The sequence below is a fragment of the Macaca mulatta genome, chromosome 20 (genome assembly GCF_049350105.2).
Source record: "Macaca mulatta isolate MMU2019108-1 chromosome 20, T2T-MMU8v2.0, whole genome shotgun sequence".
Lineage (NCBI taxonomy): Eukaryota > Metazoa > Chordata > Mammalia > Primates > Cercopithecidae > Macaca > Macaca mulatta.
The window spans coordinates 1,097,437-1,123,846 of record NC_133425.1 but is presented as its reverse complement, the minus strand read 5'-3'; the positions used below and the strand labels follow the sequence as shown (position 1 = coordinate 1,123,846).

At 49.3% G+C, this 26,410-nt stretch overlaps 1 protein-coding gene across 1 annotated transcript in view; it reads right to left on the bottom strand.

Annotated features, from left to right (window-relative positions):
- Window positions 1–12,493: 12,493 nt before the first annotated feature.
- Window positions 12,494–26,410, bottom strand: part of LOC144338332 (uncharacterized) — a 343,881-nt gene continuing 329,964 nt past the window's right edge. Inside the window, exons 6-7 of the mRNA XM_077987058.1 lie at window positions 16,878–17,060; window positions 12,494–14,546 (exon numbers count right to left, since the gene is read on the bottom strand). Of these exons, the coding sequence (XP_077843184.1) occupies window positions 16,879–17,060 (182 nt within the window). The 3' untranslated portion in view covers window positions 12,494–14,546; window position 16,878. The remainder of the gene's footprint in view (window positions 14,547–16,877; window positions 17,061–26,410) is intronic.

The window sequence follows — 26,410 nt, the reverse complement described above, 5'->3', positions numbered from 1 at the left end:
CTGTTGGAATGCCAACTTAAATTACGACCATCTGTACACATATGGAAAAGAATGAGAGTGAAGGTACAGAATTGGAATTTTGTCTATTTTGTAGAGATTCTGTAATGTATCAGGTACAAGTCTCAGTTCATGATTTAAATGCATGAAGCTGAAATTAGAAAACTTGACAAAAACATGCCTTTGAATAGTGAGCCTTTATCCTCCTTGAAATAGTGATTCATTCACTAAAACGTCCACCTGCAACTTTGTCAAATACATTTGTTGCATTAGTCCTCAAGTGAGCTCAGTTTTCCAGACAGGCAGATTATTACTGTTTAAAGTTTGTCCTGATGATGTTGGTGAACAGGGAAAATCCTTTGACGTGGATCCTCTGTGTGTGTTACACATCAGACGCGGCCTGCCCAACCCTCTGCCTGTAACTGGGAACCTTGACTGTCAGGATCATTGTAGAGAACCTTGAGGAAAGCAAAACAAGCCTCTGGAGTAGCAAAAGATGTAGCTGATTTCATGCAATAAAACTTACACATTTTTCTTTAAAATGCTTCCTTCGGAACGTCAGCTTGCTGACTATCTTAGAATCGCTGTAGTCTGCTGACAGCAGTCGTGGGAACAGGTGCATGGCCTGGCTGATGCAGGAGGGTCTCAGAGTGGAGCCACACTCCTGACACTGAAGGAGGGGCTGGAGCCATCACGCTCGTGACTCGTGCAGATGGCCTTGGCTGACCTCCAGAAGAGAAAACGTCAGTATCCAAGGAGGAAAAAGTCTATTAATTTCATGAGTGTTTGCCTTCGCAATGGCTAATACCCTGAGTTTGTGGCACCTGCTGTCTCTGGAATGAGGAGTCTTCCCTTCCTGGCAGACAAGCTCTAGATGGGAACAGGAGCTGTGATTGCTGGATTGAAGAGGTTTCCTTCTTGGGGAGGTGGCCCCTCGAGCCTGACATGAAGGAAGCTTGACTGGCGGGAAAGGGCCTTGGAGACAGTGTATTTACCAGGAGGGTCGATGACTGAGAACCATCCTGTTCCGAGTGTTGCCATTCTGGTTCTAGAGTAAACTTGGGGAGAAACAACAGCCAAAAGCCCCGAGGAATATTCTGTGATGTTGATCACGTTTGGTAGATTTGTTGCTGAGACTCTGAAATGAGAAGCCCGGGAGGTGCAGGTCTATCAGGCCATGCGACGTGAGACAGCTGCTGCTTCAGGGGTTGGAGTCCCCGTGCCAGAGGCTCAGTCCTGCAGAGACTTCTGCACAGTGGGCAACTGATGCCTCCGGTTGATTGTGAGTCCCCCAGATGAATACCCATGAAAGGTACCGTGTCAGCAAAGAGTCAAACTCTGTGAAGCATTTGGAGATTTATTCTGAGCCAAATGAGTTACCATGGCCCTTGATACTGCCCTCAGGAGATCCTGAGAACGTATTCCCGAGGTGGTCAGAGCCCAGCCTGGTTTTATAGCTTTTAGGGAGGCATGAGACAATCAATCAAATAAATGTAAGATGTACATGGGTTTGGTCTGGAAAGGTGGGCCAACTGGAAGCAGGGGTGTCCAGGTCATAGGTAGATTCGAAAATTTCCTGATTGACAGTTGGTTAAGAGAGTTGTCAGATAAGGGGTTGTGGAGACCAAGGCTTTGTCATGTGGAGGAAATCCTCCAGGTAGCTTTGGAGAGAATAGATTGTAAATGTTTCCCATCAGACTAAGCGTCTAAGTTCTGTCTAATTCCAGAAGGGAGGTGGGGTGATGAGGCAAGTCCGACCCCCCAGCGATCATGGCCTGGACTAGTTTTTCAGATTAGCTTTGGAATGCCCTTGTCAAAAGCAGGGGCTGTTCAGATGGGCAAAGGGGCTTCGAATTCTAATGTTTTTAAAACCAGAAAGTGATTGTGTTTTTTTCTGTGGATGATAGCCAGTGTAGTAATTAATATTTTATTAGCAGATTAATTTGGAAGTCAATGTGTTTTCAAGTATGTTAATTATTAAGTCATCAACAAACAGAGAAGGGCTTACTTTGAAACCAGCCTGAGACTCAAGAGGCTCATCAAAGAAAACGATGGACTTGGGAGAACTGATTCACGTGTTTACTGTGCCAAGTTTCAGGCATTATGAGAAGTCTGTGCTGATACATTGTGACTTGAGAACTTAAATCTTGATGGACTCTTAAGAGTGAGGCTTTTTTTTTCTTTTCTTTGTAAATGGTCAGTGTTTCTGTCTCCTGTGTTTTGTCTTCCAGCCGCTGAGCACTTTAGCTTTGTGTTCACGTGGCCTTGTTCTCCGAACCACCTGCTTTGTGGCTCCTCTGTCCTGCCCACCTTGATCGCGTCTTCCCTGCCCCGTGGGTTTTATCCCGAGGACTGTTCTCCGCTGTGGGGAGGGGAGGATCAGTGGACACTGGCTTTACCGACTCATTTTCTGTGTAGCTCCCAGTTTCTCAAAATCTTAATTGTCTTGGATTCCCTGTGAAACTGGGAGTCAGGCCTTGGGCGCAGTGCTGGGTGGCCTTGGGCGCAGTACTGGGGCAGGAGGGAGAGATGAGAACAGGAAGGATGGGTTTGTCAGGGGAAGGAACCCCTTGCCAAATTCCTGTGTCTGTTTTAGGTTAAAGATGAATGGCCGGATGGTGGATGTCTCACCTGCTGTGGCTGGACCTCGCTGTGCTGAACCCTGAGCAGGGGCCCCAGCAGCTGCCTCCTGCCAGGCCGGGGCCACAGGGCTGGGCTTCTTCCTCTGGGAGGGCTCGTGCCAAGGTGCAAGGGTCTGCACCGCTCGTGTGTGACCTGAGGGGCATGTGGGAAGCTTTTCTGTGCTCCTCACCTGGGAGAAGTTGAGCTCATCTGGGCTAGAGCCTCTGGGGAGGTAGGAAGGCAGAGGCCTGGAATTCCTGCTTTCCCCAGACAGCAAGAAAGCTCAGCGTTGCACCTGCTCTGAGATGCCCTCAGCAGCCATATATAGTTGATTTTAACATGACGGAAGGTGCCAATTAACCCGGCTCTGTGGAGAGCTTTGAGGAGTCCAGGCCCTGGGCCCTGGGCTTTTTAATATGTTCCTTCCTGAACAAAAAACAACAAAAGATCCCTGTGGCTGATGTCGACTGCGTGGGGTAGGACATGCCGAGCTTGGGTGGGGCTTGCCCCTGAGTTTCCTTGGTGCTCCTCCCAGCCCCCACGGACACCAGCCTCTCCAGGCCGAGGCTTGTCCTGTTTAGACCCTCGTTGGTGGGGTCTGTGGTCCTGGATCGAGGGCCCAAGCACTTCTTTCATATTATTATAAATGATTCACCAGAGATACACGGCTGTGCCCAAACATCTCACGAGCATGAGATACAGCCAGTGTCGCCGCCGCAAGCTCATAACTCTAGTGGAAAGAGGAAATTTTACTTTTAATGTGCTCGTGTGACTCAGATGCAAATATTCAATTCCCATTAAACTTTCAAGACCTTGAGATCCTCTGAGATTCCTTGGAAAGCCGTTCCTTGGCCCCACGACTAACTCTCCTGTGGAAGGAGGCTGGGGTGGTCCGCGGGGTCTGGGATCCTGCTGCGTTCTCCAGGATTCCTTAGGTTTCATCATTAGTCCCAGCTCTTCAGCAGGTGGAGCTGATTGACTCTGACATTTCCATTATATTGTTCTTGTGTTGCCTCAGTTAACTTAGAATAACCAGTATTTACCAGAAATAATTGATGGCGAGATGGGAATTATTGGTGATTCCCTGACATAGGCAGCCTGTATAGATAAGCGTGTTACACGGTGTCTAATTTCTGAGATGTTGGTCCACACATTCTCAGGAACACACTTTCAGGGGTAGATTCCTGTGCAGGAGAAGCTGCTTTTCCCCGAGACGCGGTGGCGGCTCCTGCACTGGCATGGCAGGGTGGCTGTGTGACTGGGCAGGGCTGGACATGCTCCTGCGCTGGGCGCCCACCTCCGCCCTACATCTGTGTCGAGGGTGCCTGCCTTTGTTCCCCCAGCTCGAACTCATAGAATTGTATACCTTCCTGACACATTCCTGCATAGAGATGATTAGATCTGGGGGCTGAATCTCAATCTGACATGCATGTAGGTAAATTATTGACGTGAATGACTTGGGTCCTCCACCTTCAGGGTCAGGAGGCACGAGGTGGGTTTGGAGACAGCTGCCTGGCCTCAGGAAGTTTCTCTCAGAGCCTGTTTCTTTCTCTAGCAAAGTAAATGATGCCTACCTCACCGGGCTTAACACACGCTCAGTACTCAGATGCTGTCTGATCTTTGTTATAGTTAGTATTTGGGGAACAGCGTGGCTGGTAAGAAAATGTGTTATCTTTACAATTTATACAATGTCATACAAGGCAAGCGTGAAACCGGGACACTACCTTAATCTGAAGATGCTGGTGCTTAGTCTTCTCCTCAAGCATTTTGTTGTCATTCTGGCGTGTGTCAGCCAAGTCATATGACGGTACCGCGTGCGTGATGCCAGCTCAGTTACCTTGGAATGGGGAACCTGAGGCTGCCAGGGAGCATCCCTCCTGCCTCCAGTCCTCGGGGGTTTCTCTCTCTCTCTCCTTTCCTCTGTCCCTCCCTATCCCCCAATCCTCCTCACCACTCCTGCTCCCCTCCCTACCCTCCTCACTTACTCTACAACAGAGGTCCAGACTTTGACAAATCCCAGCTGGGCCTATTTATCGCTTGGCTGGGAAAGCAGAGGGAAAGGGGCCCAGTTACTACAAAAATAGAGAATTGAAATAGAATGTGAGCTACTTTTGCGTCTTGTTTTTTATTTTAATCTGAATATAAAAGGCAAGTGTCAAACAAAATCGGTGCTAACTGCGCCACTCAGCTCCGAGTCTGCTTTGTCGGGGCTCCGTGGGTTCCCATGCCCTGGCCTTCTCCATGAGCGTCTGGACACGCCGTGGCTGTGAAAGGAGCATTCAGTTATGGTCCTTTGAATGTTCCAGAGTCATGTTTAATAAAAATCTTCACGTTTACCCACAGCCAAGTCTTGATTTAATAACAGGTACTGCAGGTCTCTGGGTGGGCCTGAGCCTCTGTTTTAGAAGCAGCTGCACCATCTGAGGGGCAGGTCCGTATGGGCTGGCAGGCGGCCTGGTCCTTGGAGCACAGGGTGGACCTGACTCAGTCCTGGCAGTGGGGGGCCTTGCAGTTCTAGGATGTAGTGATGCAACCTGTGGCATAAATAAAAAGCCTCATGTGCCCCCATGAGAAGCTGGGGCTTCCCCTCAGTACTGTGGTGTGCTGTGTTTGTGATCGTGCAGATGTAAAAGGGTGAGGGAGATGTCTAAAAACCAGGCTCCCAAAGACAGCCCTTCATGTCTGGTGCTTTCATGTGTATATGCACACGTGTTTGACGCGTGTACACCTTCACACGTTCACCTCTTTCATGCGTGTACACCTGTTCCTGTGTTCATACACCTGTTTCGCGCATGCGCCTGTTTCGCCTGTGTATGTGCCTGCGCGTTCACCCTGTATTGCGTCATACGTTGTATTTTACATATTGGGTATTTTCAGTTTGTATCGTGAGCTTGTAACGACGTCGTGAAGAAAAGAGGGGGCCCTGGCAGCCTTTGGCTCTGAGAAACGTGATGTCACGGGAACAGATGAGACAGCCCGGGTGAGGCCGGCAGAGGCCATCGTGGCCTTGGGAGTCCGTGCACATCCACTGTCTGTCGCTGTGTGACAAGTGACCCCAAAACCTAGGGGCTTAAGGCAAAGTACACGTACGACTGTACAGCTTCTTCAGGTTGGAAATTCAGGGCAGCCCTGCTGAGCGGCTCTGGCCCAGTCCCCCGGGTCACTGTGAAGATGCTGTCCAGGGCTGCAGCCATCTGTAGGCTCAGCTGGGCTGGAAGTTCTGCTCCAGGATGCTGTGCTGACGTGTCTGCGGGCAGAGGCCTGGTCGTCCACACCTGGCCACTCCCCGGGGCTGCCAAGTGCATTCCTGCCCAGGGCCGCTCCTTTCCCCAGAGACGTAGCAGTGCTGGTCTTATGCCCAGCGTCAAGGTGGCCGGGTCAGGAGCAAAGACTTGTTTCCCCTACTCGGCGGCTACTCCTGCAGGGCTGGGAGACAGTGGAGCTCGCGCAGGAAGGTGTTCGCTGAAGACCGTGCTCTGTGACTTGACGGGTGTTCCTCCCAGGAGAGTGAGATGGAGACTGGACGCCAGAAGCAGCATCCTGCGTGACCCCATGTGTAGTAGGGTCACAGCAGAGCTAAGTCCTTCCTTTACAGATACTTTTCAGAGTCTACCCGCCTTTAGATTCTCCGATTAACGTGTCTGAGGAGGGTCCCAGGAGTCTGCCACCTGCCAGGCCAAGGAGGTTCCCTGCATGTGGCTGTCCCCTGACACCTTGAGAAACGTGACTCGAGAGAATCACCGAAGTTTCCTAAATGAGTCACCTGCTTTCTCTTCTCTTTGCTTTCATGCCCCACCAGGGTAGGTCAGTCCTGTCAGCCGCAGCGATACCTGCATGCTGGGGTTCCAAGGAGATTGGGGGTGTGTCGGGTCCCCCAGGGAGATTCGGTGACTGAGGATGCTGTCATAGCAGCCAACACGTCCTTATTGTTTTCACTTTTAATGAAGTCCAGTTACTAGGTTTTCTGAGGCACAATGATGTCCTTGTGAAAAATTGGTGATCAGGGAAGCAAGCAAGTGTGGGAAAATGATCCTGCCCTTAAATCTAAAAAACGATGAAACAGCAAAGAGCCCTGAAGAGCCCATGAACCTCCTCATGGGGCGGTGAGGAGACACCTCAGTAATGGCTTAAAAAAGTGATAATACTGAAGAAAAGGTAAACTAAATTTTGGGTCTCCTATGGGAAAAGAGATTGTGGTTTACATTTTGGAGGTATGCGTTTATATACTTATTTATTTTTCTTTGTTGGATTTAGAATTAGTTGAAATAATTGTGTTTTTTTAATTTAAAAAATTGGGGTATACGAAGTCTAATCCCTTTGTGATATTTCTGTACTGTGAGACTCCACATACAAAAGTGAAGCCCAGACTGTCTGTCTCTAATGAACCAGAGAGAGGTGGTCATCTCCTGCAGGCCGGTCTGGTATCCAGGCATCTGGCCATCCTCCCAGTCTTGGGCACACCTGCATCACTGGTGCTTCCTGCCAGACTGTGACTCTGCCCAGGTTTCAGGAGCACCCGGAACTGTTTTCCTAGGGGCTCCTGCTTTGTCCTGGCTCCTGGAAGCACAGGCTTTTGACGAAGGACTCTCCCCACTGCCAGGTAAATTGGTGATTGCCCCACAGTCTGTATTTGTCACATGGGGCACAGAGAGTCTGGGCGTGCTGTCCTGGCCCTGGAGCCAGCTCTAGGACTGCCCGGCGGCATTGCCTCCACCCCTCATCTGGGAACAGGGCGGTGGGGAGGAGAAGGGAAGCAGGGTCTTGACCCTTCTGCGTCTCGAGAACACGGGAACACATCGTCTCATTGCCTCACACCATTCACAGCCCAAGCTTGTGTGAAGTATTATTTTATAACCTCCCCTGACAATGATGTATTTTATATAAGCAGCACATAAAGTGGTAATTTAATACCCTATCGAGCAGGATTAAACAATAAGGAGCAGATATCACTGTAGAAAAGTTACTTTATCCGGGAAACATTTATCTACTGCAGGTGGATGTGAATCATGGCTTCCTCCTCGGTGGCTCCTGATGAGCCTGTGAAATTCTGTCCTGTTCACCACTGTTAGTTATAAGCTACACCTTTCCTTCTATGATGTTAGTTACAAGCTCTACCTTTCCTTCTATGATGTTTATTTCTTGCCTGTTCAGCACTGTTAGTTACAAGCTATACCTTTTCTTCTGTGATGTATATTTCTTGAAGGCATGGACTAAATCCTAATTCCACAGTATTCGATGCACATACTCAAGAGATACTTGTTTGAATGAATGGATTAATAGAAAATAGAAGTGGTGACTTCACTTTATTTCATTATGTCAAACTTTGTCTACACGGAAAATTTTATGGTCCTTTGGAAAAACAGGGCCTCTGTGCAGGGTTGTTAGAGATTGTGAGAATGCCGCAAATGGCTCTGTGGCTCTAGGCTCACAAAGGGCTTGAGGGACTTGGTGGCGCACCTGTGTTGAAAACGGAGTTCTGCAAATCCATTGGAGTGACCTGCCAGCACACACAATCCTACTTCCCAGTTGATTTCTGCACAGAGGCTTCTCCTGAATGCCCCAGGTGAACGTGGGTTCAGCCAGCACTGCTGGGCTTCCACAGCAAGCCAGGGTGCTGCAGGGACGAGAGAGAAGAGGGGCAGGACCAGGATCTTCCTGGGCCCCAGTGCCCGTGTGGGGACGCTGCCTAGCCTGGCTTTTCTGGGGGAGGTCAGGGAAATGATGGCATGGAGGGACTGTTGGTATGCGTCGCTTGCTCAAACATAGATCCCAGGTCTGTGTGGGAGGCAAATAGAAATTTATGTGGGTATCATCAGTAACATAGCAAACATGGGCTTCTTCACTAGGGTGGCTGACCCTCTTGCTCATCTGCTGAGCAAAGGCCCGGCCCGGCCCGGCCTGGCCTGGCCTTCTATGCCTCCACAGTGAGCTTTTCTTAAGCTCTGTCCACTCTATGGAGATAGCCGGAGCCAGGGCAGATATGGGGTGTTTTCCACTTTTTATTTATTTTTTCTTTTTTGAGATGGAGTCTTGCTCTGTCGCCCAGGCTGGAGTGCAGTGGTGTGATCTCGGCTCAGTGCAAGCTCCACCTCCCAGGTTCACGCCATTCTCCTGCCTCAGTCTCTCGAGTAGCTGGGGCCACAGGTGTCCGCCAACACACCAGGCTAATTTTTTGCGTTTTTAGTAGAGTCAGGGCTTCACCGTGTTAGCCAGGATGGTCTCAATCTCCTGACCTCGTGATCCACCAGCCTCGGCCTCCCAAAGTGCTGGGATTACAGGCGTGAGCCACTGCACCCGGCCAGGTATTTGTCAGTTTTTGAAAGCTACATTTAAAGAATGAAATAGACCGAACAGAATTACTTCCTTTTGAATATTTAATACTCAGTCTACCAGAACACTTAAATATAGTTAATGTGTTCAAATAATAAGAAAGAACTTTCCCTCTGTTCCAAAGAAAAAGTATAAACAACCTTTTACTTGTCAGGGATTTCACTATGTTTCTAAAAAGCCAGCAAGCACTTTTCCTGAAATAGACCCATCTCTTCCTCTGCATAGACCCTATGAACATTTTAGCTACATTTCTGCTGTATCTTAATGTGATAGATTGTAGAAAATTCCTTGCTACTGGAACTTCACTGATGCTTTCCTTTGAAACATCAAATAGAAAGTATGGATAGTAAATCTCAGACTAGTTGCAATTATCAGTCTTGGTAGAGCTGCCACCCACAGCCTCTGTCAATTACAACAGAGTGTGTCTCCCCAGCAACCCGGATTAGATTGCGGACCAAGCCAGGCTCACCCAGGATTCAGTGCAACGTCTTTCAAAGCTGTAGTCACTGTCCCTGGAGGAGACTTGAGAAGTCCTCCCTTTGATGCCTGTGCATGGCTGTTCTCAGATCACAGCAGCTGCAGCAGCATCTCAGAGGATGCCAGCAGGGGTGTCCTGGGTATTGACACCACGGTAGGGGCCTGCAGTGTCTGAATGAAATGGGCCGTGAAAGTGAGCACCCTAGAGGAGTCCACAGCCACGTTTCAAAGGTGCAGTGGCCCGAGGTGAACCCCAGAGCACTGAGGAGCCTGGAGTTGACCTGTCACGACTTCATTGAGAGAGCTGACTGAATTCCGTACCTGTGCGGGCAAAATATGGCTGTTTGCGCTTGGCCCCTTCTCAGTCCAGGGCTAGGGAGGTTGTCTGCACAGCTAGTGGGAGCTTAACTTTGTGCACACTCGGGGTTGGGTCCCACTCCTTTCTGTGAGCCCAGGGAAGATAGACATGCCGAGCTCTCCTGGAAGAGGGCCCTGACGAGTGGAAGCTGAGCTTCAAGATGGTCGGCCTTGTGGTGTGCGTGGCGGGTTCGGAGTCGGTGTGTGCTGAGTGGGGGCCCGGCTGCTGCTGTCGCTATTGGGCTCAGCAGACGCTGCGGGGGACGTGGCTCCTGTTGTACTTGGTGGTTTTCTCCTCACAGGAGTGGGTTTCCCTGCTGTGAAGGTGTCGGGGCTGTGACAGGCAGCCTGGCAGGAGGAAGACGCTCGTGGGGTTGTGCCCCGAAGCCCCCTTCCTCTTGAGGAACATGAAGGGGGTTTGGGACCCTGCTTCCGGCTGCGCTCCCTTGCTAGGTTCTTGGCCTCAGGGGCCAGGAGAAGCTGAGTACAGGCCTGAAACCTGGACCCCTTCCACAGCCTCCGTGGCGTTTGTGGTGTGATGCGGGACGAGGCCCTTGGAACTCCAAGCCCTACCCTGGCATGCCTGCCCACTGGGGCGTCTTGGGCACCTGCTGTGTGCTAGGCTCCGTGGTGGGGTGGGCGGTAGCAAGGGCTGTGGGGTAGAGTGGACACGGTACGCGGATGATGAGAAGCGTCAGGGAGGCAGTGAGAGCACAGCTGAGACCTGCAAGGAGGGGACTGGCTGTGGGTGTTGGGGCTCAGGGAGCTGCCTCTACCCAGAGCCACAGTGGCCAGTGAGGGCAGAGCAGGGGACCGAGGCCCAGGGAAGCCGTGTGTATGGTTCGCATCAGGTGTGCGGGTCTGCCGGGCTGTGCGGCCCTTCTCAGTCCTGGCTGGGCCTGGGGTCCCAGAGGGAACGGAGGGTCTTTGCATCTCCCTCCTCTTGCTTCCCTGCTGCTTCCTGGTCAAGGGATGCTTCTTTATTGCAACTCTGGCAGTTATTGTGCATATTAAGAGGAGTTTCACAAAATCGTAGGGGGGGAGGCGGACTAGGGATTCATTTTTTTTTTTCTCCCCCTGATTTTACACGGAGCCTTCTACTACCCCTTAGTGTGGAGGCAGAGTGCAGATGCTCTACAGTTATCTATCCAGGAAGAGAAGAGCTGATGGGAAGTCACAGATCTGATCATTGCAATAGCACTGACATTTTTAAGTGGGAGAATGCTGATGTCTATAATAATCAGAGTAAAACTTCAGTAGCTTCAACATAAAGATTCTGAGATGATCTTAGAGCCATTTCGTCCCTAGATCCTTCTGCAGTGTGGAGTGTGACATCTCTACCAGCCTCTGGTCAGTGGCCGCCTGTGGGTAACTGAATGCTTGAAGTGTAAATGAGAACTTCTAATTTTATTTAATTTTAGTCAAATTTAAATAGCTATATGGGCCGGGCACCGTGGCTCATGCGTGTGTTCCCAGCAGTTTGGGAGGTCGAGGCGGGTGGATCATGTGAGGTCAGGTGTTCAAGACCAGCCTGGCCAACAAGGTGAAATCCCATCTGTACTTAAAAATAGAAATAAAATAGTCAGGCGCGGTGACAGGCGCCTGTAATTCCAGCTACTCGGGAGGCCGAGGCAGAAGAATCACTTGAACTCGAGAGGCAGAGGTTGCAGCAAGCCGAGATCGAGCCACTGCACTCCAGCCTGGGTGACAGAGGGAGACTCTGTCTTAAGAAAAAAAAAAAAGATTTTAAAAAACCCTACATGCCCCTAGTTGCCTCGGTAGGAGACGGCATGGTTCCAGAAGGTAGACTTTGTGTTGAGGACTCTGCAGCGTCAGGCTGGAGACAGTCTCCCTTCCTAGCAGCGTGGGCCCCTGGGCTGTTCTTCTACCAGAAGGGATGGTGGCGTCTCTGGGAGGTATCTGTAGACTCAGATCTGTGTGGATTAGTGACTTGTGTTACTCACAGATACTTAATTTTATGGGTAAATGAATACCTGGACTGGCTGCAACTTCAGGGCGAGATTCGGGAGTAGGGAGTGAAAAGTGACGACGGAACCCTGGGCTTGTCCTGCTGCCCCCAGGACCCGGTCGGGGTGCCTTCTCGTCTGAAGTCCCAGCACGTGGTCAGGGTACCCCTTGCCTCTGAAGCCCCCAGGAAGTGATCGGGGCACCAATCCCCTCTGAAGCTCCAGCACCTGGTCGGGGCACCCCTCCCTTCTGAATCCCCCAGCCACCTGGTCGGGGAACCCCTCCCTTCTGAATCCCCCAGTACCTGGTCGGGGCGCCCCTCCCTTCTTAAGCCCCCAGACCCTCCTGGCCTGCGGTGCTGCTTCTCCAAATGCTGTCCTTGGCTGTTTTCCAGGAGTCACCTGCACCAGAGCAGGCTGCGTGTGTCATTTCTTGTCGGATCTGGGGTGTCAGTGAAGCTCATTTATCTTGTCTTCCTCCTCATGTGCCGTATCTCACCTGTTGACTGTCTGAGTTTGTGTGAGTGCGTGTTGTGCGTTCTCAGGCTGTACCCGGTGCTTAGGTGACAAGAACGTCTTAGAGCAACGGACTGTCTGCTCCAAAGGACGCTGGGCATGAATCGAGACACAGTTTACTTGTGGGGTTTAAATTTCCTGGGTGTTGGAGGCAATTAAGGGGAAACAAGGTCTAAAAAAGCCCCTGCAGATGAGGAAGGCAATAATGAAAAAAATTACTCTATACACACTTAGCAGATTATTTACTTTGTAGATGAATTTTGCATTTCGGGAACTACTAAAGCTACTGTTTGTAGGGATTCCTTGATGAGCTTCTTGTTTTCTGTCTAGAAAGTAAAGTGGATCGGTTTTGCCTTTAATGCTGACTGACTAGAATCTACTTCCTTTTCCCCCCATTCACGTTAGGGTGGGGATTGGACTGGAAGAGCTGTAGGATCTCTTTATTTCTGATCTTAAATGAATTTTTTCTTCAATGCCCGGTTCTTTGGTTTGGGAAATGTGCTCAATTTGTACCGTGCTTTAAATGTACACAATGGTCGAAATTGCTACTTTTCTTTAAAGTTAGATATAACATCTTAAGTAAAATGTCATCTATAAATCAGGCACAGTCTGGGGCCTGGAGACCCCTCTTGTCACTTCCTTCCAGCTGTGTCTTCTTCCCTGGCCACATTGCCCCTGGCCACATCTCCTCCCCAAACCACGCCGTGTCATCCGCCCACCACCTCACCTCTGGTCACAACACCTCCCTCCCGGCCACATCACCTCTGGCCTCACTGCCTGCCTCCCTCCTTCCTGGTGGCCTCCGTGGCTCCCACTGTCTGCCCTCCCGAGGGTCTGTTCAAGGCTCCTTCCCCGTTTTCCACTCCTGAGTGGGTCTCGGGGCCTAGATGTTTCACAGGATGCAAGTTTCTTCCCTTCCAGCCGTGGGTCTCTGAGCGACAACTCCAGAGAGGGCACTAAGCTCTCCTTACCTACCTGGGGGGCCCTGAGCCCTGACCACCGACCACCAGGGCTTTTCTGCAGTGTGTGGGGCAGACTCATGCATGAATTGGACTAAAAAGATGCTTCCAGGAATCCTTGTTTTAAGTGCACTGGAGCAGAGATGGGGAGAGGGGACCACCTGGTTTGCTCAGAATTTGGTCCTGATCACAGCCAATGAGGCAACATAAGCACCTCCTAAATGAAGCATTCCACAGACTGATTTTACACATGACAGAAAGGCTTCACACAATGAGTGAGTTTGAGCTGCATTTGAAGGAAGAACAGGTCCCTGTAGGTGGAAATGAAAGGTAAGCGTGACCCAAGCCATCAGCAGCAGCGGGGGTGGGGTGGTGCAGACTCCCCATGGATGGTGGGCATGGCTGAAATGCAGGAGAGGGCAGGGGTGCGAAGGAACAGCAGGGCGGCAGTAAAATTCCCCTGCAGAGAGGGGACGTGACTGAGATATTATCACATGTATACAACTGAGAGATGATTTGAGGAGGATTTCTGGGAGCCTGTGGGAAGAGCACGTGGTCATCATCAGTTCTCGGGATCTCTTTTTATGAAGTGAAAATAGTCTTGCCTCTGCCAATCTTGTGAGCTGTTGTGACGATCAAATCAGATAATCTTCAGCGAGCCTTGTAAATGCTAAAGCTTATGACAGACTGTTCCAGCCCCCTTGTCTCTACCCTCCTTTCCTCCTGAGTAACGTGAACCCTGCTGGGTACCTCACTATCTGCCTGGTTTCCTCCTCCATAACGTGAGCCTTGAGTACTTGCTGGGTACCTCGCTGTGCACCTTCCTTAGTAACGTGAGCCCTGAGTATTTGCTGGGTACCTCGCTACCTGCCGTACAGCTGGCTGTAGAATTGTCAAACGCACTTGGCTGGCACATAAGCAGAAGTGCTCGCTGGGCCTTGGGAGGGCTTTGTGACATGTGGGTGCCTTCTGTTCCCTGTTAGGCTGGAGCTGCAGGAGCCCCCCTAGACCAGATAGAGGACCAAGGCTGTGGCCTCGGGGTGGGGGCTGGGGGAGCTCCCTGGGTTTATTGTGTGGGTGAGAGCAAACTTCAGTCCCGCTGTGGCATTGGGATTCAGGGTTCCTTCTGGAATGTTCTGAGTGAGAAACAGGAAGTGTGCACAGGTGCGTCTTCTGTGGATTTTATGGTTATCTCTTGGGAGAGCACTGGTGCCTCTGAGCTATGAACCTGCAGAACCACTTCTTCCACTAACGGCCGCCTTTATATAAAGAATGACTTACAAAAGATGCCACTTCACATGGAGGTATTTGCAGGTGTGACCTGAAAAATGAACAAAATGACTTGCATCTCAAGGAAAGTACCTTACATTTTTCCCCATGATAGACATTTGAGCTTTCCAGTGAATATTAAAACATAAAAATTTTGTGTCCACCACTTTCTCATGTGACCAATGGTGATACTGATGTGGGGTTTTTTTTTTTTTTGGACATATAATGAAATGTGGAAGCCGCTCATAACTCTGAACCAGTATTTTCTAACCAATGTGTGATTACAAAATCGTGTGCTGGTAAAAGCCATTCAAGTGCAAGACGGACCAGTCGACTTAGAAGGAATTGGGGCAGAAAGGCCCGTCGACCAGAGCATAGACTCTGTGTTGCAGACAGCCTGTACGGAAGTGCCACTTGTTACATTTGGCAGCAGAGAATACCTAAAATGATCTGAAAACACAATGAAAATACCGCTTCCTAATTGTATATCAGTATGGGGTCGGAATTTCTTCATAAACTTCAGCCATGGCTCTGCAGCCCACTGAACGCAGATGCAGGCATGAGAATCCTGCTGTCTGAGGTACAGAGATGTTAGGTGTTTTCACAGCAGCACAAACTGTTGCCACGCTGCTGCTTATTTTGGAAAATGGTTTCTTCTTTAAGACTGTGTTAAGATGTAATGACTTTATCCTTGTGAAAGAAACTAAATTATGTTCTTTTTTTTTTTTTTTTTTGAGACGGAGTCTTGCTCTGCCACGCAGGCCGGAGTGCGGTGGTGTGACCTCAGCTCACTTCAACCTCTGCCTCCTGAGTTCAAGCGATTCTCCTGCCTCAGCCTCCCTAGTAGCCGGTACTACAGGTGTTCAGCACCATGCCAGGCTAATTTTTGTATTTTAGTAGAGACGGTGTTTCACCATGTTGGCCAGGCCGGTCTCGAACTCCTGACCTCAAGTGATCCACCTGTCTCTGCCTCCCAAAGTGCTGGGATTACAGGCATGGGCAGCCACCACTCCCGGCCCGATGAGAAAGCTTTTTTGTGCTCTTTAATAAAGTGCAAAGGGTTCCTGAGACCCAAAAGTTTGAAAACCACTGGCTTAAACCGACAAAATTGTCCATGATTCTTCAGTGTATCTTCTAATCTGTTGATGGAGAGAGGACAGCAAGGGTTGCTTTACTTTTTTCCTTTCACAACTCAATGGTGCTGGGACAACTGGGGTATCCACATAGAAAAGGATGGACTGGACCCTTCCTCACCCTACACGCAAAGCTCAACATGGTTCCAATGTAAGGAGCTGACTGAGACCCATTCTGTCAGTCTGCTGGGTACCATAACGGACACCACAGACCGTGCGACTCAGACAATAGCATCTTATTTCCTTTTTTCTGGAGACTGGAAGCCTGGGATCAAGGTGAGGGCAGGGTTGGATTCTCTGGGGCCTCACCCCATGCTGTGTAGACAGCTTCTTCTCTGTGTCCTCACAGGTTTCTCTTACGTGTATGCAGCACTGAGGACTGTGTCTAAATTCTCTTAAAAGAACACCAGTCATACTGGATCAGGGCCTACTTTTAAGATCTTATGGGACCTAAATTGCCAAGTTAAAGGCCCTGTATGTAAATACAGTGACATTTTGGGTTTCTGGGGTTGTGACTTTAACATGGAATCTTGGGGGAGGGGGACAGTTCAGCTCATAACACCTTTAGGGGAGAATCCTGGAGAAACTGTTAGGTTGGATTAGGCAATGTTTCCTTGGCTGAAACGTCTAGAGCTATAACAAGCAACTGAAGGGAAAAAGACGGTATCAAAATTAAAAATGTTCAATTCAGAGGATACTATTAAAGTAAAATGACAACCCACAGAACAGGATACATTATCACGATAAGGACCTGATATCAAGAATATATTCAAAAACTCTTAATAAAAATCCAATTTAAAAATGGACAAAGGATTTGAATAGACACTCTCCAAAGAAAGACATATCAATGCCTTAAAAAGCACATGAGATGTTTAGCAGAATTCGTCATCTTAGAAATGGAAATCAAAACCACCGTGAAATAACACTTCACAACCACCGTGAAGGGTGGGTAAAACCCCAGTATTGGACAGTGACATGTTGGTGAATTGGGGAAAACTGAAATCTTGATATATTGCTAGTGGGAGGGGAAGTAAAATGGTGCAGTTGATTTGGAAAAGTCCGACAGTTCCTCAGAAAAGCATGAAATCACCGTACGACCCAGCAATTTCACTCCTAGCCATATGCTCAAGAAAACTGAAAACATTTTTCCAAAAAGTATGTCATGCCTGAATCTTCACAGCAGCATTATTCATAGTAGTAGAAACAGTCCAGGTGTCTGTCAACCGGTCACTCACTGAGATTCCACTCACCTTAGACGTGAAAGATGTCAGCACCGAAGGTCACACCAAAGGTCATGCACTGTACGATTCTCCTCACAACAGGTGTCCAGAATGTGCAAATCCAGAGAAAAGGAAGTTGGCTGGTGATTGCCAGGGGCTGGTAGAAGGAAGGAGCCAGGTGCTGACTCTTAATGGGTTCAAGGTTTCTTTGGCCTGTGGTGAAAAAGTCCCGGAATTACATACTAGTGGTTGATGTGCAGCTTTTAGAATATGCTAAAAAGACTGAATTGTATTCTTTAATATTGGGGCTTTTGTGCTTTGTAAATTGCTTTTCAATTTAAAAAGGAATTCAAGAAGTTATTTGGTGTTGATATGATAGTATCCAAAACAAGTTACTATGTAACTCACGTCCCCAGAGTTAAACTTCATTTTCTGAGGATCTTGAAGTGTTTGAGGCTAGGAGACACAACGATCCTATACTGTATGTTACACCCCATCTTACTGATTTCTATCTCACATAACCATATTCAGGAAAAACCGACATGTAAATGTGAGCTGAATGCTATGCAGAGGCACATTCCTCTTACCCGGATGATCTTTAGTGGTACAGTAAGAGATGAGATCATAGCAACGTTAGTTTAGTTAGTTTAATTTCCATGGCAACAGGAATTTGGCACATGGGATGAGTTAGATCTCTCTGCACAGCTCCTAACGGGGTTGCCCATTTCTGTGTGGTGTCTGTGTATATTCTCGCTGTGGAAATAAGTGATAGCACCTGCACAAACACTTGTCCGGAAGCACACACGAAGCTGGTGAAGGCAGAGGACAGGCGAGAGGGAAGCATGGCTCAGCCCTGGCAAAGAAGACCGTTATTCCAAACGCAAAATATTCAGGAACACAATCCTTGGGAAGACTGGTGATGTCTTTAGACCTCACCACTATCGGGTTGTATCTGTGCAGCCAGTTACCAGAGCCGCAGAACGGCGTGTGTTGGTATTGGTGTCATCACTCAACGATTCTGACTTTTCCTGGTGCTGAGGATGACTGCATGTGGCAGAAGCAAAGTGCTAATCTAGCACAGGTCATCATATCCAAGTTCTTTTCTATGAAGGCGGGCAGGGTTAGGAACCACCCCACCCCACCCCACTCCCCAATCCTGTAAGAACTGGGATCTGATGATCTGTGCTGTCGAGAGAGGCAGGGTTAGAACACCTCATTCCTCAATCCCATTGTTGAAAATAATAGTTGGATTGGGAGGGTTTTTACTCCTAAGGTTGAAGCCGTGCATTTCTGGAGCCTGGGCTGTCAGTCATGGTGGCTGGGGAATGCTGGGGCTGCGGTTGTCTGGCTGCCGGTAGCCCTGCTGGTGGGTCCTCCCTCTTTGACACCGTTCATTTCTGAAGCTTGCTTTCCCCGGTGTTGGAAGTAGCAGCACTGGAGGAATGGCCACCTTCCTACAGCGAAGCTCTGGCAGGAGAGGAGAAGATACGGAGCGTCTGTTCAAGGACGTGACGTTCTGGGCACCGCACCATGCGTTCTGCTTCTCAGCTGTGCCTCCTGGTTGATGTTACCATCACCTGGCATTTCCCAGGAGGTAACTCGCGAATGCCACACTGATGGAACAGTGCGGCTCGAGTCCAGGGCCGCTGGAGCACATCAGCAAGGTCAGGCTGGACGCATGTGCTTGCTGACAGGAAAATGACAGGAAATGACATGTCAGTTCAGGAAAATGACGGGAAATGTCATGTCAGTTCAGGAAAATGACAGGAAATGTCATGTCAATTCAGGAAAATGACAGGAAATGTCATGTCAGTTCAGGAAAATGACAGGAAATGTGTTTGCTGACAGAAAAATGACAGGAAGACGACAGGAAAGAGGCCCATGAGGAGAGGAACCAGTAGATTCAAGGCAGTTAACCGAAGGAGCGAGCCATCACAGGCTGGGAGGACACCCCAGCCACAGTGGATGTCAGCGGTGGTGGCTGGACTCGGGGTCCGTGAATGTTGCATGATCGAACGTGTTTGGTACATTCTCAGCTCCTGCCCAGGTGCCTCCCAAGCATCAGGTGTTGTGGCTCCCCACACCCTTCCCATCTGTGTGTAGCATGACCACCACCTTCCTACCGCGTGTTTGTCCTATCACGGCTGCTGTGCCTAACGGACGCTTTGCTTTCCAGCTACTTTCCTATAACCAAAGCCCTTGAACGACTTTGCGTTTCAGAGACGACAGGGTATTAGTTTTTCATGATTGCTCTGAGGATTGCCGAAAGCAAATGTAACTTACAGGATGGAAGATATTGGAGACAGTAATTATAGATGACTTTTCTCAGTTTTTTGATTGTGGTAAAGTTACACAGCACTCTATTTTTAAGTGTATGGTTTTGTGGCATTAAGTGTGTTCACACTGTCGTGCCGCGATCACCGCCATCCATCTCCAGAACTTTCTGGTCTCCCCACGCTTGAAACTTGGTCTACCAAACACTAGCTCTCCTCCCGCCCCAGCTCTGGTAAGCACTACAGGTTGCTTACAAAATAAGCTTTTTCAGTAAGAGACGGGGCAAGGAAAAGAGCTCTAAAGACTGTCTTGAGATTTGAGGAAGTGTTTTAGGTTTTGTTGGGTGGTTCCCGGTGTAAAGGAACTATTGAAGACGTGGGAAGGCGAAGGTCTGTGATCTCAGGAAGTGCTGGGCTGGGCAGCTTTCCCACTGTGACGGGGGCACTTGCCCTCAAACCTGCCTGAGATAATCGCGTGAGGATGGTGCTGCATTGTGACAGCTCTGAACTTGGTCTCCTTGAACGTTGCCAGGTACATAAGCTTTGGCGGTTACCGTCTAGTGTCTGTGGGAGACCTAGAATTTGAACATTGTTGACTTTAGGACACACTCATTTTATAACACTCTACCTGTTCTCATCAATAGGAAATATGCTGTGTCCTTTTTTTTTTTTTTTTTTTTTTGAGAGGGAGTCTCGCTCTGTTGCCCAGGCTGGGGTGCAGTGGCCGGATCTCAGCTCACTGCAAGCTCCGCCTCCTGGGTTTACGCCATTCTCCTGCCTCAGCCTCCCGAGTAGCTGGGACTACAGGCGCCCGCCACCTCGCCCGGTTAGGTTTTTTTTTTTTTTTTTTTTTGTATTTTTTAGTAGAGATGAGGTTTCACCGTGTTAGCCAGGATGGTCTCGATCTCCTGACCTCGTGATCCGCCCGTCTTGGCCCCCCAAAGTGCTGGGATTACAGGCTTGAGCCACCGCGCCCGGCCTTTTTTTTTTTTTTTTTTTTTTTTCCCTTAATATTCTGTGTTGCTGTAACAGTAGTTGCAGCGGACGCTACTTCTGGTTCATGGTCATCACCAAACACAAGCTTCAGGAAACCGTGTGAAAAATGAAGGGGAAAGTGCTTTTCTGCAAAGGGCTTTTTTGAACATCTTGTTTTTTTCTGGAATATCTGTTTTGGTGTAAAACGTTTTCATATTTAGGGGTTTGTAACGTGTTTTATACTGGTTAGCTTTGAAACCCCATGTTTTTGCATGCCATGGGGCTGCTTTATCCTGTTATTCTATGATATAGCAGGTTGGCAAAACTATTGGTTATTTCACTTTAAAAACCAAAGCAGCTTACAGATTGAGTGTGATTCTTGTAAGAATTTAATTGTAAAATTGATTTGTGTTCAACAAGCTTACTGGAATGGCTAGATCCGTGGACAAAAAGATAAGAACATGTCAAGTCTCTGGGCCAGGAAGGACTTCCAAATAATACAAGTGATACACGTTAATTTCTTAACAAAAGATTAGATTTAGTACATAACTGTTTAAAACCTCCATATTTTCTATTATAGCCATTCCACAGTGCCCATGGGGGTGGGCTGCAGGACTGCCTATGGAATCCAAGGTCTTTGGGCGTTGAGGTCCCTGCAATAAAATGGCATCGTGTTTGCATATGACATATGCACATCCTCCTGCAGACAGTCATGTCAGGGTTGCTCGTAACAGCTATACCATGGACATACCATGCGAGTAGTTGTTTAATAAATAATAAAGTCTGAATGCTTAGTACAAACACATTAAAAAATATGTTGATCTATGGTTGGTTGAATCCACAGGCCTGGAACCCCGGGAGAGAATACAAACTCTAGAAGCAAAACGAACAAAGCACTTGAGGTCAGCAGTGACGGGTGTGGGATCACACTGAATCTCATGTGTTTTGCTGTCTGTGTCACTGTGTCCCGTGTAAACGGGAATCATTTGTAGCTTAAGGTAAAATAGGTAACAGGAAACACTACAGAGTGGGCACGGAGGCGCGCCCCTCATTACCCCGTGTTACAGCCAAGCGTCTGCCTCCTAGGGAAGGATTTGTTCTGTGGGGAGACTAGATGTTGATGATTTCCGGATGTGTGAAGGGAAACTCCCTCCGAGAAGCGTGGCTTTGGCCGGAGCACATCAGACGAGAGTTAGCGTGGCATGGAGTTTCCACAGTGGCCCTCAGGCCTGCTGCTTCTCTCCTCTCCCCACCCCTGGCCCTGACTCTTACCAAGGGAGGCAAGTTCAGCTCCAGCTGAGCCCCGCACAGGGCTGTGGGTCTCTAGGGCAGGTGCCCACCTTCGCCTGAACAGGCTGTGTCAGAGGAGGGTCTGGCTGTACTTGAGCTGTGAGAGATGCTCTCAGAGATCCAGCATCCTGAAAACCCAGGTGCTGAAGGTTCCTCCTCTTCCACCATCCTGTGGGGAAGGGGGTCTTATCCTGCTTCCCCTCAACCCGAGCTGACTTCTTGTCTGTTCTGTACACCTAGGTTTTCAGAACAGTTTTGTTAATCATCTAGCAGACAAACAACCATAAGGTGACAGCCTGGGAGGGTAGACGGCGCTGGAAGGTAGTTTCCTGAATAACAGCGTTCAGTTTCCTGTTTTGCCATCATTTGACCCAAGGCCCCAAGATAATTGAAATATTGTCAGCCAAACACCGATTTTTTATCTGAGTTGTTTTTTTCTTTTTAAGTTATGGGTGCAAACTTATAACCAGGGACCTGACAAAAGAGAAGGATTTATTTGCAAAGTGAATGTCGGGGATGGTTGGCATTTGCCAACTCTGACTAGCAGGGACCCAGGCTGCTTCCGTTCTGCCGCCCGACTCCTGATCCTCCAGCTCCTGCCCCTGTTCCCACCAGCAGGAAGAGGAGCGGGAAGGTGCCTTTTCCCCTTTAAGGGGGTGAGGTGAGAGTTGCACCTGCCACTTAGCTAGTCCCTGGGGTGATTCTCCAGCATGGGTGGGAGTTGGGTTTGGAGGCCTGAGCCTCATGAAGCTGGGGTTGCTGTTCCCTGAGCAGCAGGAAACTGGACTCTGGGAAGTGGGGTCAGAGGGTAGCATCCTCAGGAGGGGCCTCTTGTCCCATTTGACATCTTCAGTGCAAAAGGGGGTGTGGGCTTCATGGTCCATTGACAAATAGAACGTTACTTTTTTTTTTTTGAAGCACATAGAACCCTAATTCCTTGGCTTTTACTAAAGTGGCATTTTGTAATTCCACATGATTTCATTGATATACTCGCAGGAGAGAATGCTTCCTGTAAACCAGAAGGATCTCTGCGACAGTCCTCGATCCATAGAGAGTTCATTTTCCCAAGGTTATAGACACAGCCTTAGGAGGGGTTGAGGACACACTGCGGCAGCCTCAGGAGGTCCTGGACATGTGTCCAAGGTGTTTGGGGCACAACTTGGTCTTACACATTTTAGGGAGACGTGAGACATCAGTACATGTGAGACGTACGTTGGTTCAGTCTAGGAAGGATGGACGGCTCGAAGCGGGGAGGGATTTCCAGGTCACAGGTAGATCAGACAAATGCATTTCTGGTGCATCTTTCCAGAGGAAGCAGTCAGATCCGCATTTATCTCCGTGTGCAGATGGTGACTTTGAGTTCTGTCCTCTGTCCATGAGGAATTTCCTTGTGGATCGGTTGTGAGGGAGGTACGTGGCTTTTCCCCCCACCCCCAGTAGCTGTCTCTGTTAGGAAGAGCATGGGAGGCAGGTTTGCTCTAAGCTCTTCCTCACCTTGACGTCCCTTTACCTTAGTGATTTTGGGGTCCTGAGATGTATTTTCAACTTCATGTTTCTGAATACACTGGCACTCTAAACAGTGTTGTAGGAGGCATCTAACTTACTTAGAAGAAGAAGAATATTTGGAAACACTTGAGCATCTTCGTCCTTGAGAGAACCAAGCCTTTGTTTAGTTTGCTTTGCCCTGAGGCTGTTACGCTGTCCCGGGCTGTGCGGCCTTAGAAAGCTGTGCCCCTGTGAGCTACTGCCTGTGGAATCTGGTGACTTTGAAGTTAATCCAGCAGCTACATATTTTGGAAAGCAGATTCTCTCTTAAAGTGTTGGTGATTATGATTCTAGCACTAGAATTTCAGTGTGTATTTTCCACCTTCTTACTTTGTCTCCTCATACACTGAGATGCTGCTGCATTTGCTCTTAGGCTTCACGGAGGGAGGGTCAGTTCTGACCCTTTCTTAGATATTGACCTTGAACGGACAGAATCGAGATTCAGGAAAACTCTCGAGCTGTGAGAGTGTGCTGATATCTATGTAAGTGGGGTTCATGTGTCAAACTCAGGTTTAAGAAAAACCAATTCTAGGCTGGGCATAGTGGCTCACACCTGTCATCCCAGCACCTTGGGAGGCTGAGTTGGGCAGTTCACTTTTGAGCCCAGGAATTCCAGACCAGCCTGGGCAACATAGCAAGACCCTGACTCTACAAAAAATTAAATAGGACAGGTGATGTACACCTGTGGTCCCAGCTACTCGGGAAGCTAAGGCTGGAGGATGACCCAAGCCTGGCAGGTTGAGGCTGCAGTGAACCATGATAGCACCACTGTACTTATGGTGCACTGTGCCTGAGTGACAGAAGAACAACCACCCCCCCAACACACAAAGTATCAATTCATGCAGTGGCCAGTTCTGCTGGGACCACCTGTTAAGACTACTCTGGGCCTCATGGTTTGAGAAGCGTCTGTCCGGGGTCGAGAGGGAGTAGCTTGAGGGCCTAGAAGCCAGTTCTTGTGGTTGAGCGTGATTGCGGGTGTGGAGTTGGGGGCAGGGCTCTCCACGGCATGAGTGGGTAAATGGATGGGCTTCCAGGACGAGCCCCTGTGACTTTGCCTGGTTTACATCCGTCCAATACAAATCCACAGGCTCTTACTCTAGAAGCTTCTGCAGGGGCTGATGGACTGGCCTGGGGACAGAGGGTGCCCTCAGAGCCTCATGGTGCCGTCTGGTTTAGGAAGAGCACTTAGTCACCTAGATCTAGGATTTATGGCACTACAAGGGGACTCCTCACACTCGGAGCAGCATCCATCTGCATTCTAGACTTGTAGGCAAAGTATTTTGGAGCCTGTTGGTACCCTGTGTTCTGTTTATATGTAAAACAAGTTAGAGTTATAACTAGTTAAAACCTATTTTTAAAATTTTGTCACAGAATATGGCAGTTGTGGTGGAGCCTGGCCAGAGACCCCCACACTCAGACGCTGTTGCTTGCTGGAGTTGCAGGCGTTGCCTGCATCGGCTGCCCCTCCCGGCGTGTCTGTGTTCTTGACACGGACGCCCATCGAGGCTCGGCCTGTGGGAGTCGTGCAGCCATTTGTCTCCGTGTTCCTCTGAGGTTCCGCAGACTTCACGGTCCCGTGGCAGAGCGTACGGTATCTGCTTGCATCCTGATTTCCCCAAACCCCAGGACAGACCAAGAGTTCCTTACACACAACTGCAGAGGGCCCCGTGGCGTGGATTTGCAGAGACACAGCGTTTCCCCAGCTTGGCCTTCGTCTCCACAGTTGGCTTTAGGGTGATAGAAGCTTCCTTCAGACTGGGGGGCCTTGAAGCTTTGGTGCTAGGAATTCGGTGACCAGCACGGATGATACCCCGTTTCTCTGCATTTGTAGCAATAGTTGTTAACACGACCACGAGATGTACAGAGGAAGGAAAAAGGAGGTTTTATTTTCAGAGTAACACTCTGTGCTTTGGGAAATGTGGTCTTGGGGGAGCTGTAAGCACACGCCCCTCAGGAGGGGAGGAGGCCGCGGCGTTACACGTTCCGGGGTTTGTTGGCTGTGTGTGTTCATCGGGCTCAAGGAATGTCTGAACGTTTACAGGGAAAGTGGGGTTTGTTCATCCGGTTTGTGCAATGTCTGAACACTTACAGGGAAAGTCTAGCACACATGCAGTGAGTTAACCTGTAACATCCGTGTTCGCCTTGGGGCAAGTGTAACATTTGAAATGAGGTGGACTGGGCGTGTCATGTACAAAGGTGAGCTGTTGGGCGCAGACGTTTATGCGCAGCCTCAGTCACAGCCAGGACTGGCTCAGGGTCTGCAGCCTGTGGCAGGAAAGGACACTCATGAGGCCATTCTGTCCAGTCGGGGCTGCCGGCAGGGTCCCAGGGTGGGGCTGTCTGGTCGGCCGGCATCTGGAGTCCACCCAGGTCCAGTGGGCAGCGTTCCTCTAAACCAGGCTTCTGATTGTGGAGGAGACTTCATGCTGGTTAACACACTGTACAGGAGTAATGTTGTGGGGCTTTGGGGTCCACCTTCCCTATGATGCCGGTTACATTTCTCTCCGGACCTCACAGCCACAGAGACTGCACCTCGTCTGACAGCAGGGGGTGCCATGTTGACATAGTAGTTTATTGTATTAACCTTTATTACTATTTTAATAACCTTTTTTTTTCTTTTTAAAGAGATAGGGTATTGCTGTGTTACTCAAGCCAGTCTTGAGCTCCTGGCCTCAAGCAATCCTCCCACCTCGGCCTCCCAAAGTGCTGGGCTTATAGACGTGAGCCAGTGCGCCCAGCCTACAGCCATGTTTTTAAAACTCAGCAGTTTAAAAATCCTATTCCTTTTACCCCCTCAAGCAGGCTGGTTGGCCTTGTGCAAACTGGGGTGTCACGATCTTAGCCCCCCTTTTATTTTTCCCTTTGGCCTCAAATTCTGATGAGAACAGCAGTTACAAAATGGGCTTTAGGTGATTCTTCCGTTACTAAAGCCAGAATTCTCAGCAGTTAGAGATGTTTGTCCCCAGGATTCCAGAAAGCTGTTTTGAGTCAAGCCCGTAGCAAATAAGTAAGGAACTAAACTCTTGGTCCTCTGCTTAGTACCAGGGGAATGGGTTAGTTGCTGATACCCTTTGATCTGTGCTCACGTGCTGCATCTCATCACGGGAAGCAGAGTCGCCCTGTGGAATAAAGCCCGGCTCAAGGTGGCGCGTCGAGACGCTTGGGGCTGTCAGTCCCTTATACAGCGGCAGACTTGGAGACTCAGTATCGCGTGCAGAGCCCAGGCAACCGGAGTGCATCCACCTTAGAGACCACATGGACGGTCGGCAAGGTGGATGTCCGGGCATATGGCCTTGACAGGCCCACTGCGAGGTGAATTAGGAATTCGTTAGCAAAGAAATCAAACTCGCCTTTGGGTCCCAACTACTTGGAAGGTTGAGGCGGGAGGATTGCTTGAGCCAGAAGGTCAAGGCCGCGATGAGCCATGGTTGTAATACTGTACTCTGGACTGGGTGACACAGCGAGACTCCAAGTCAAAAA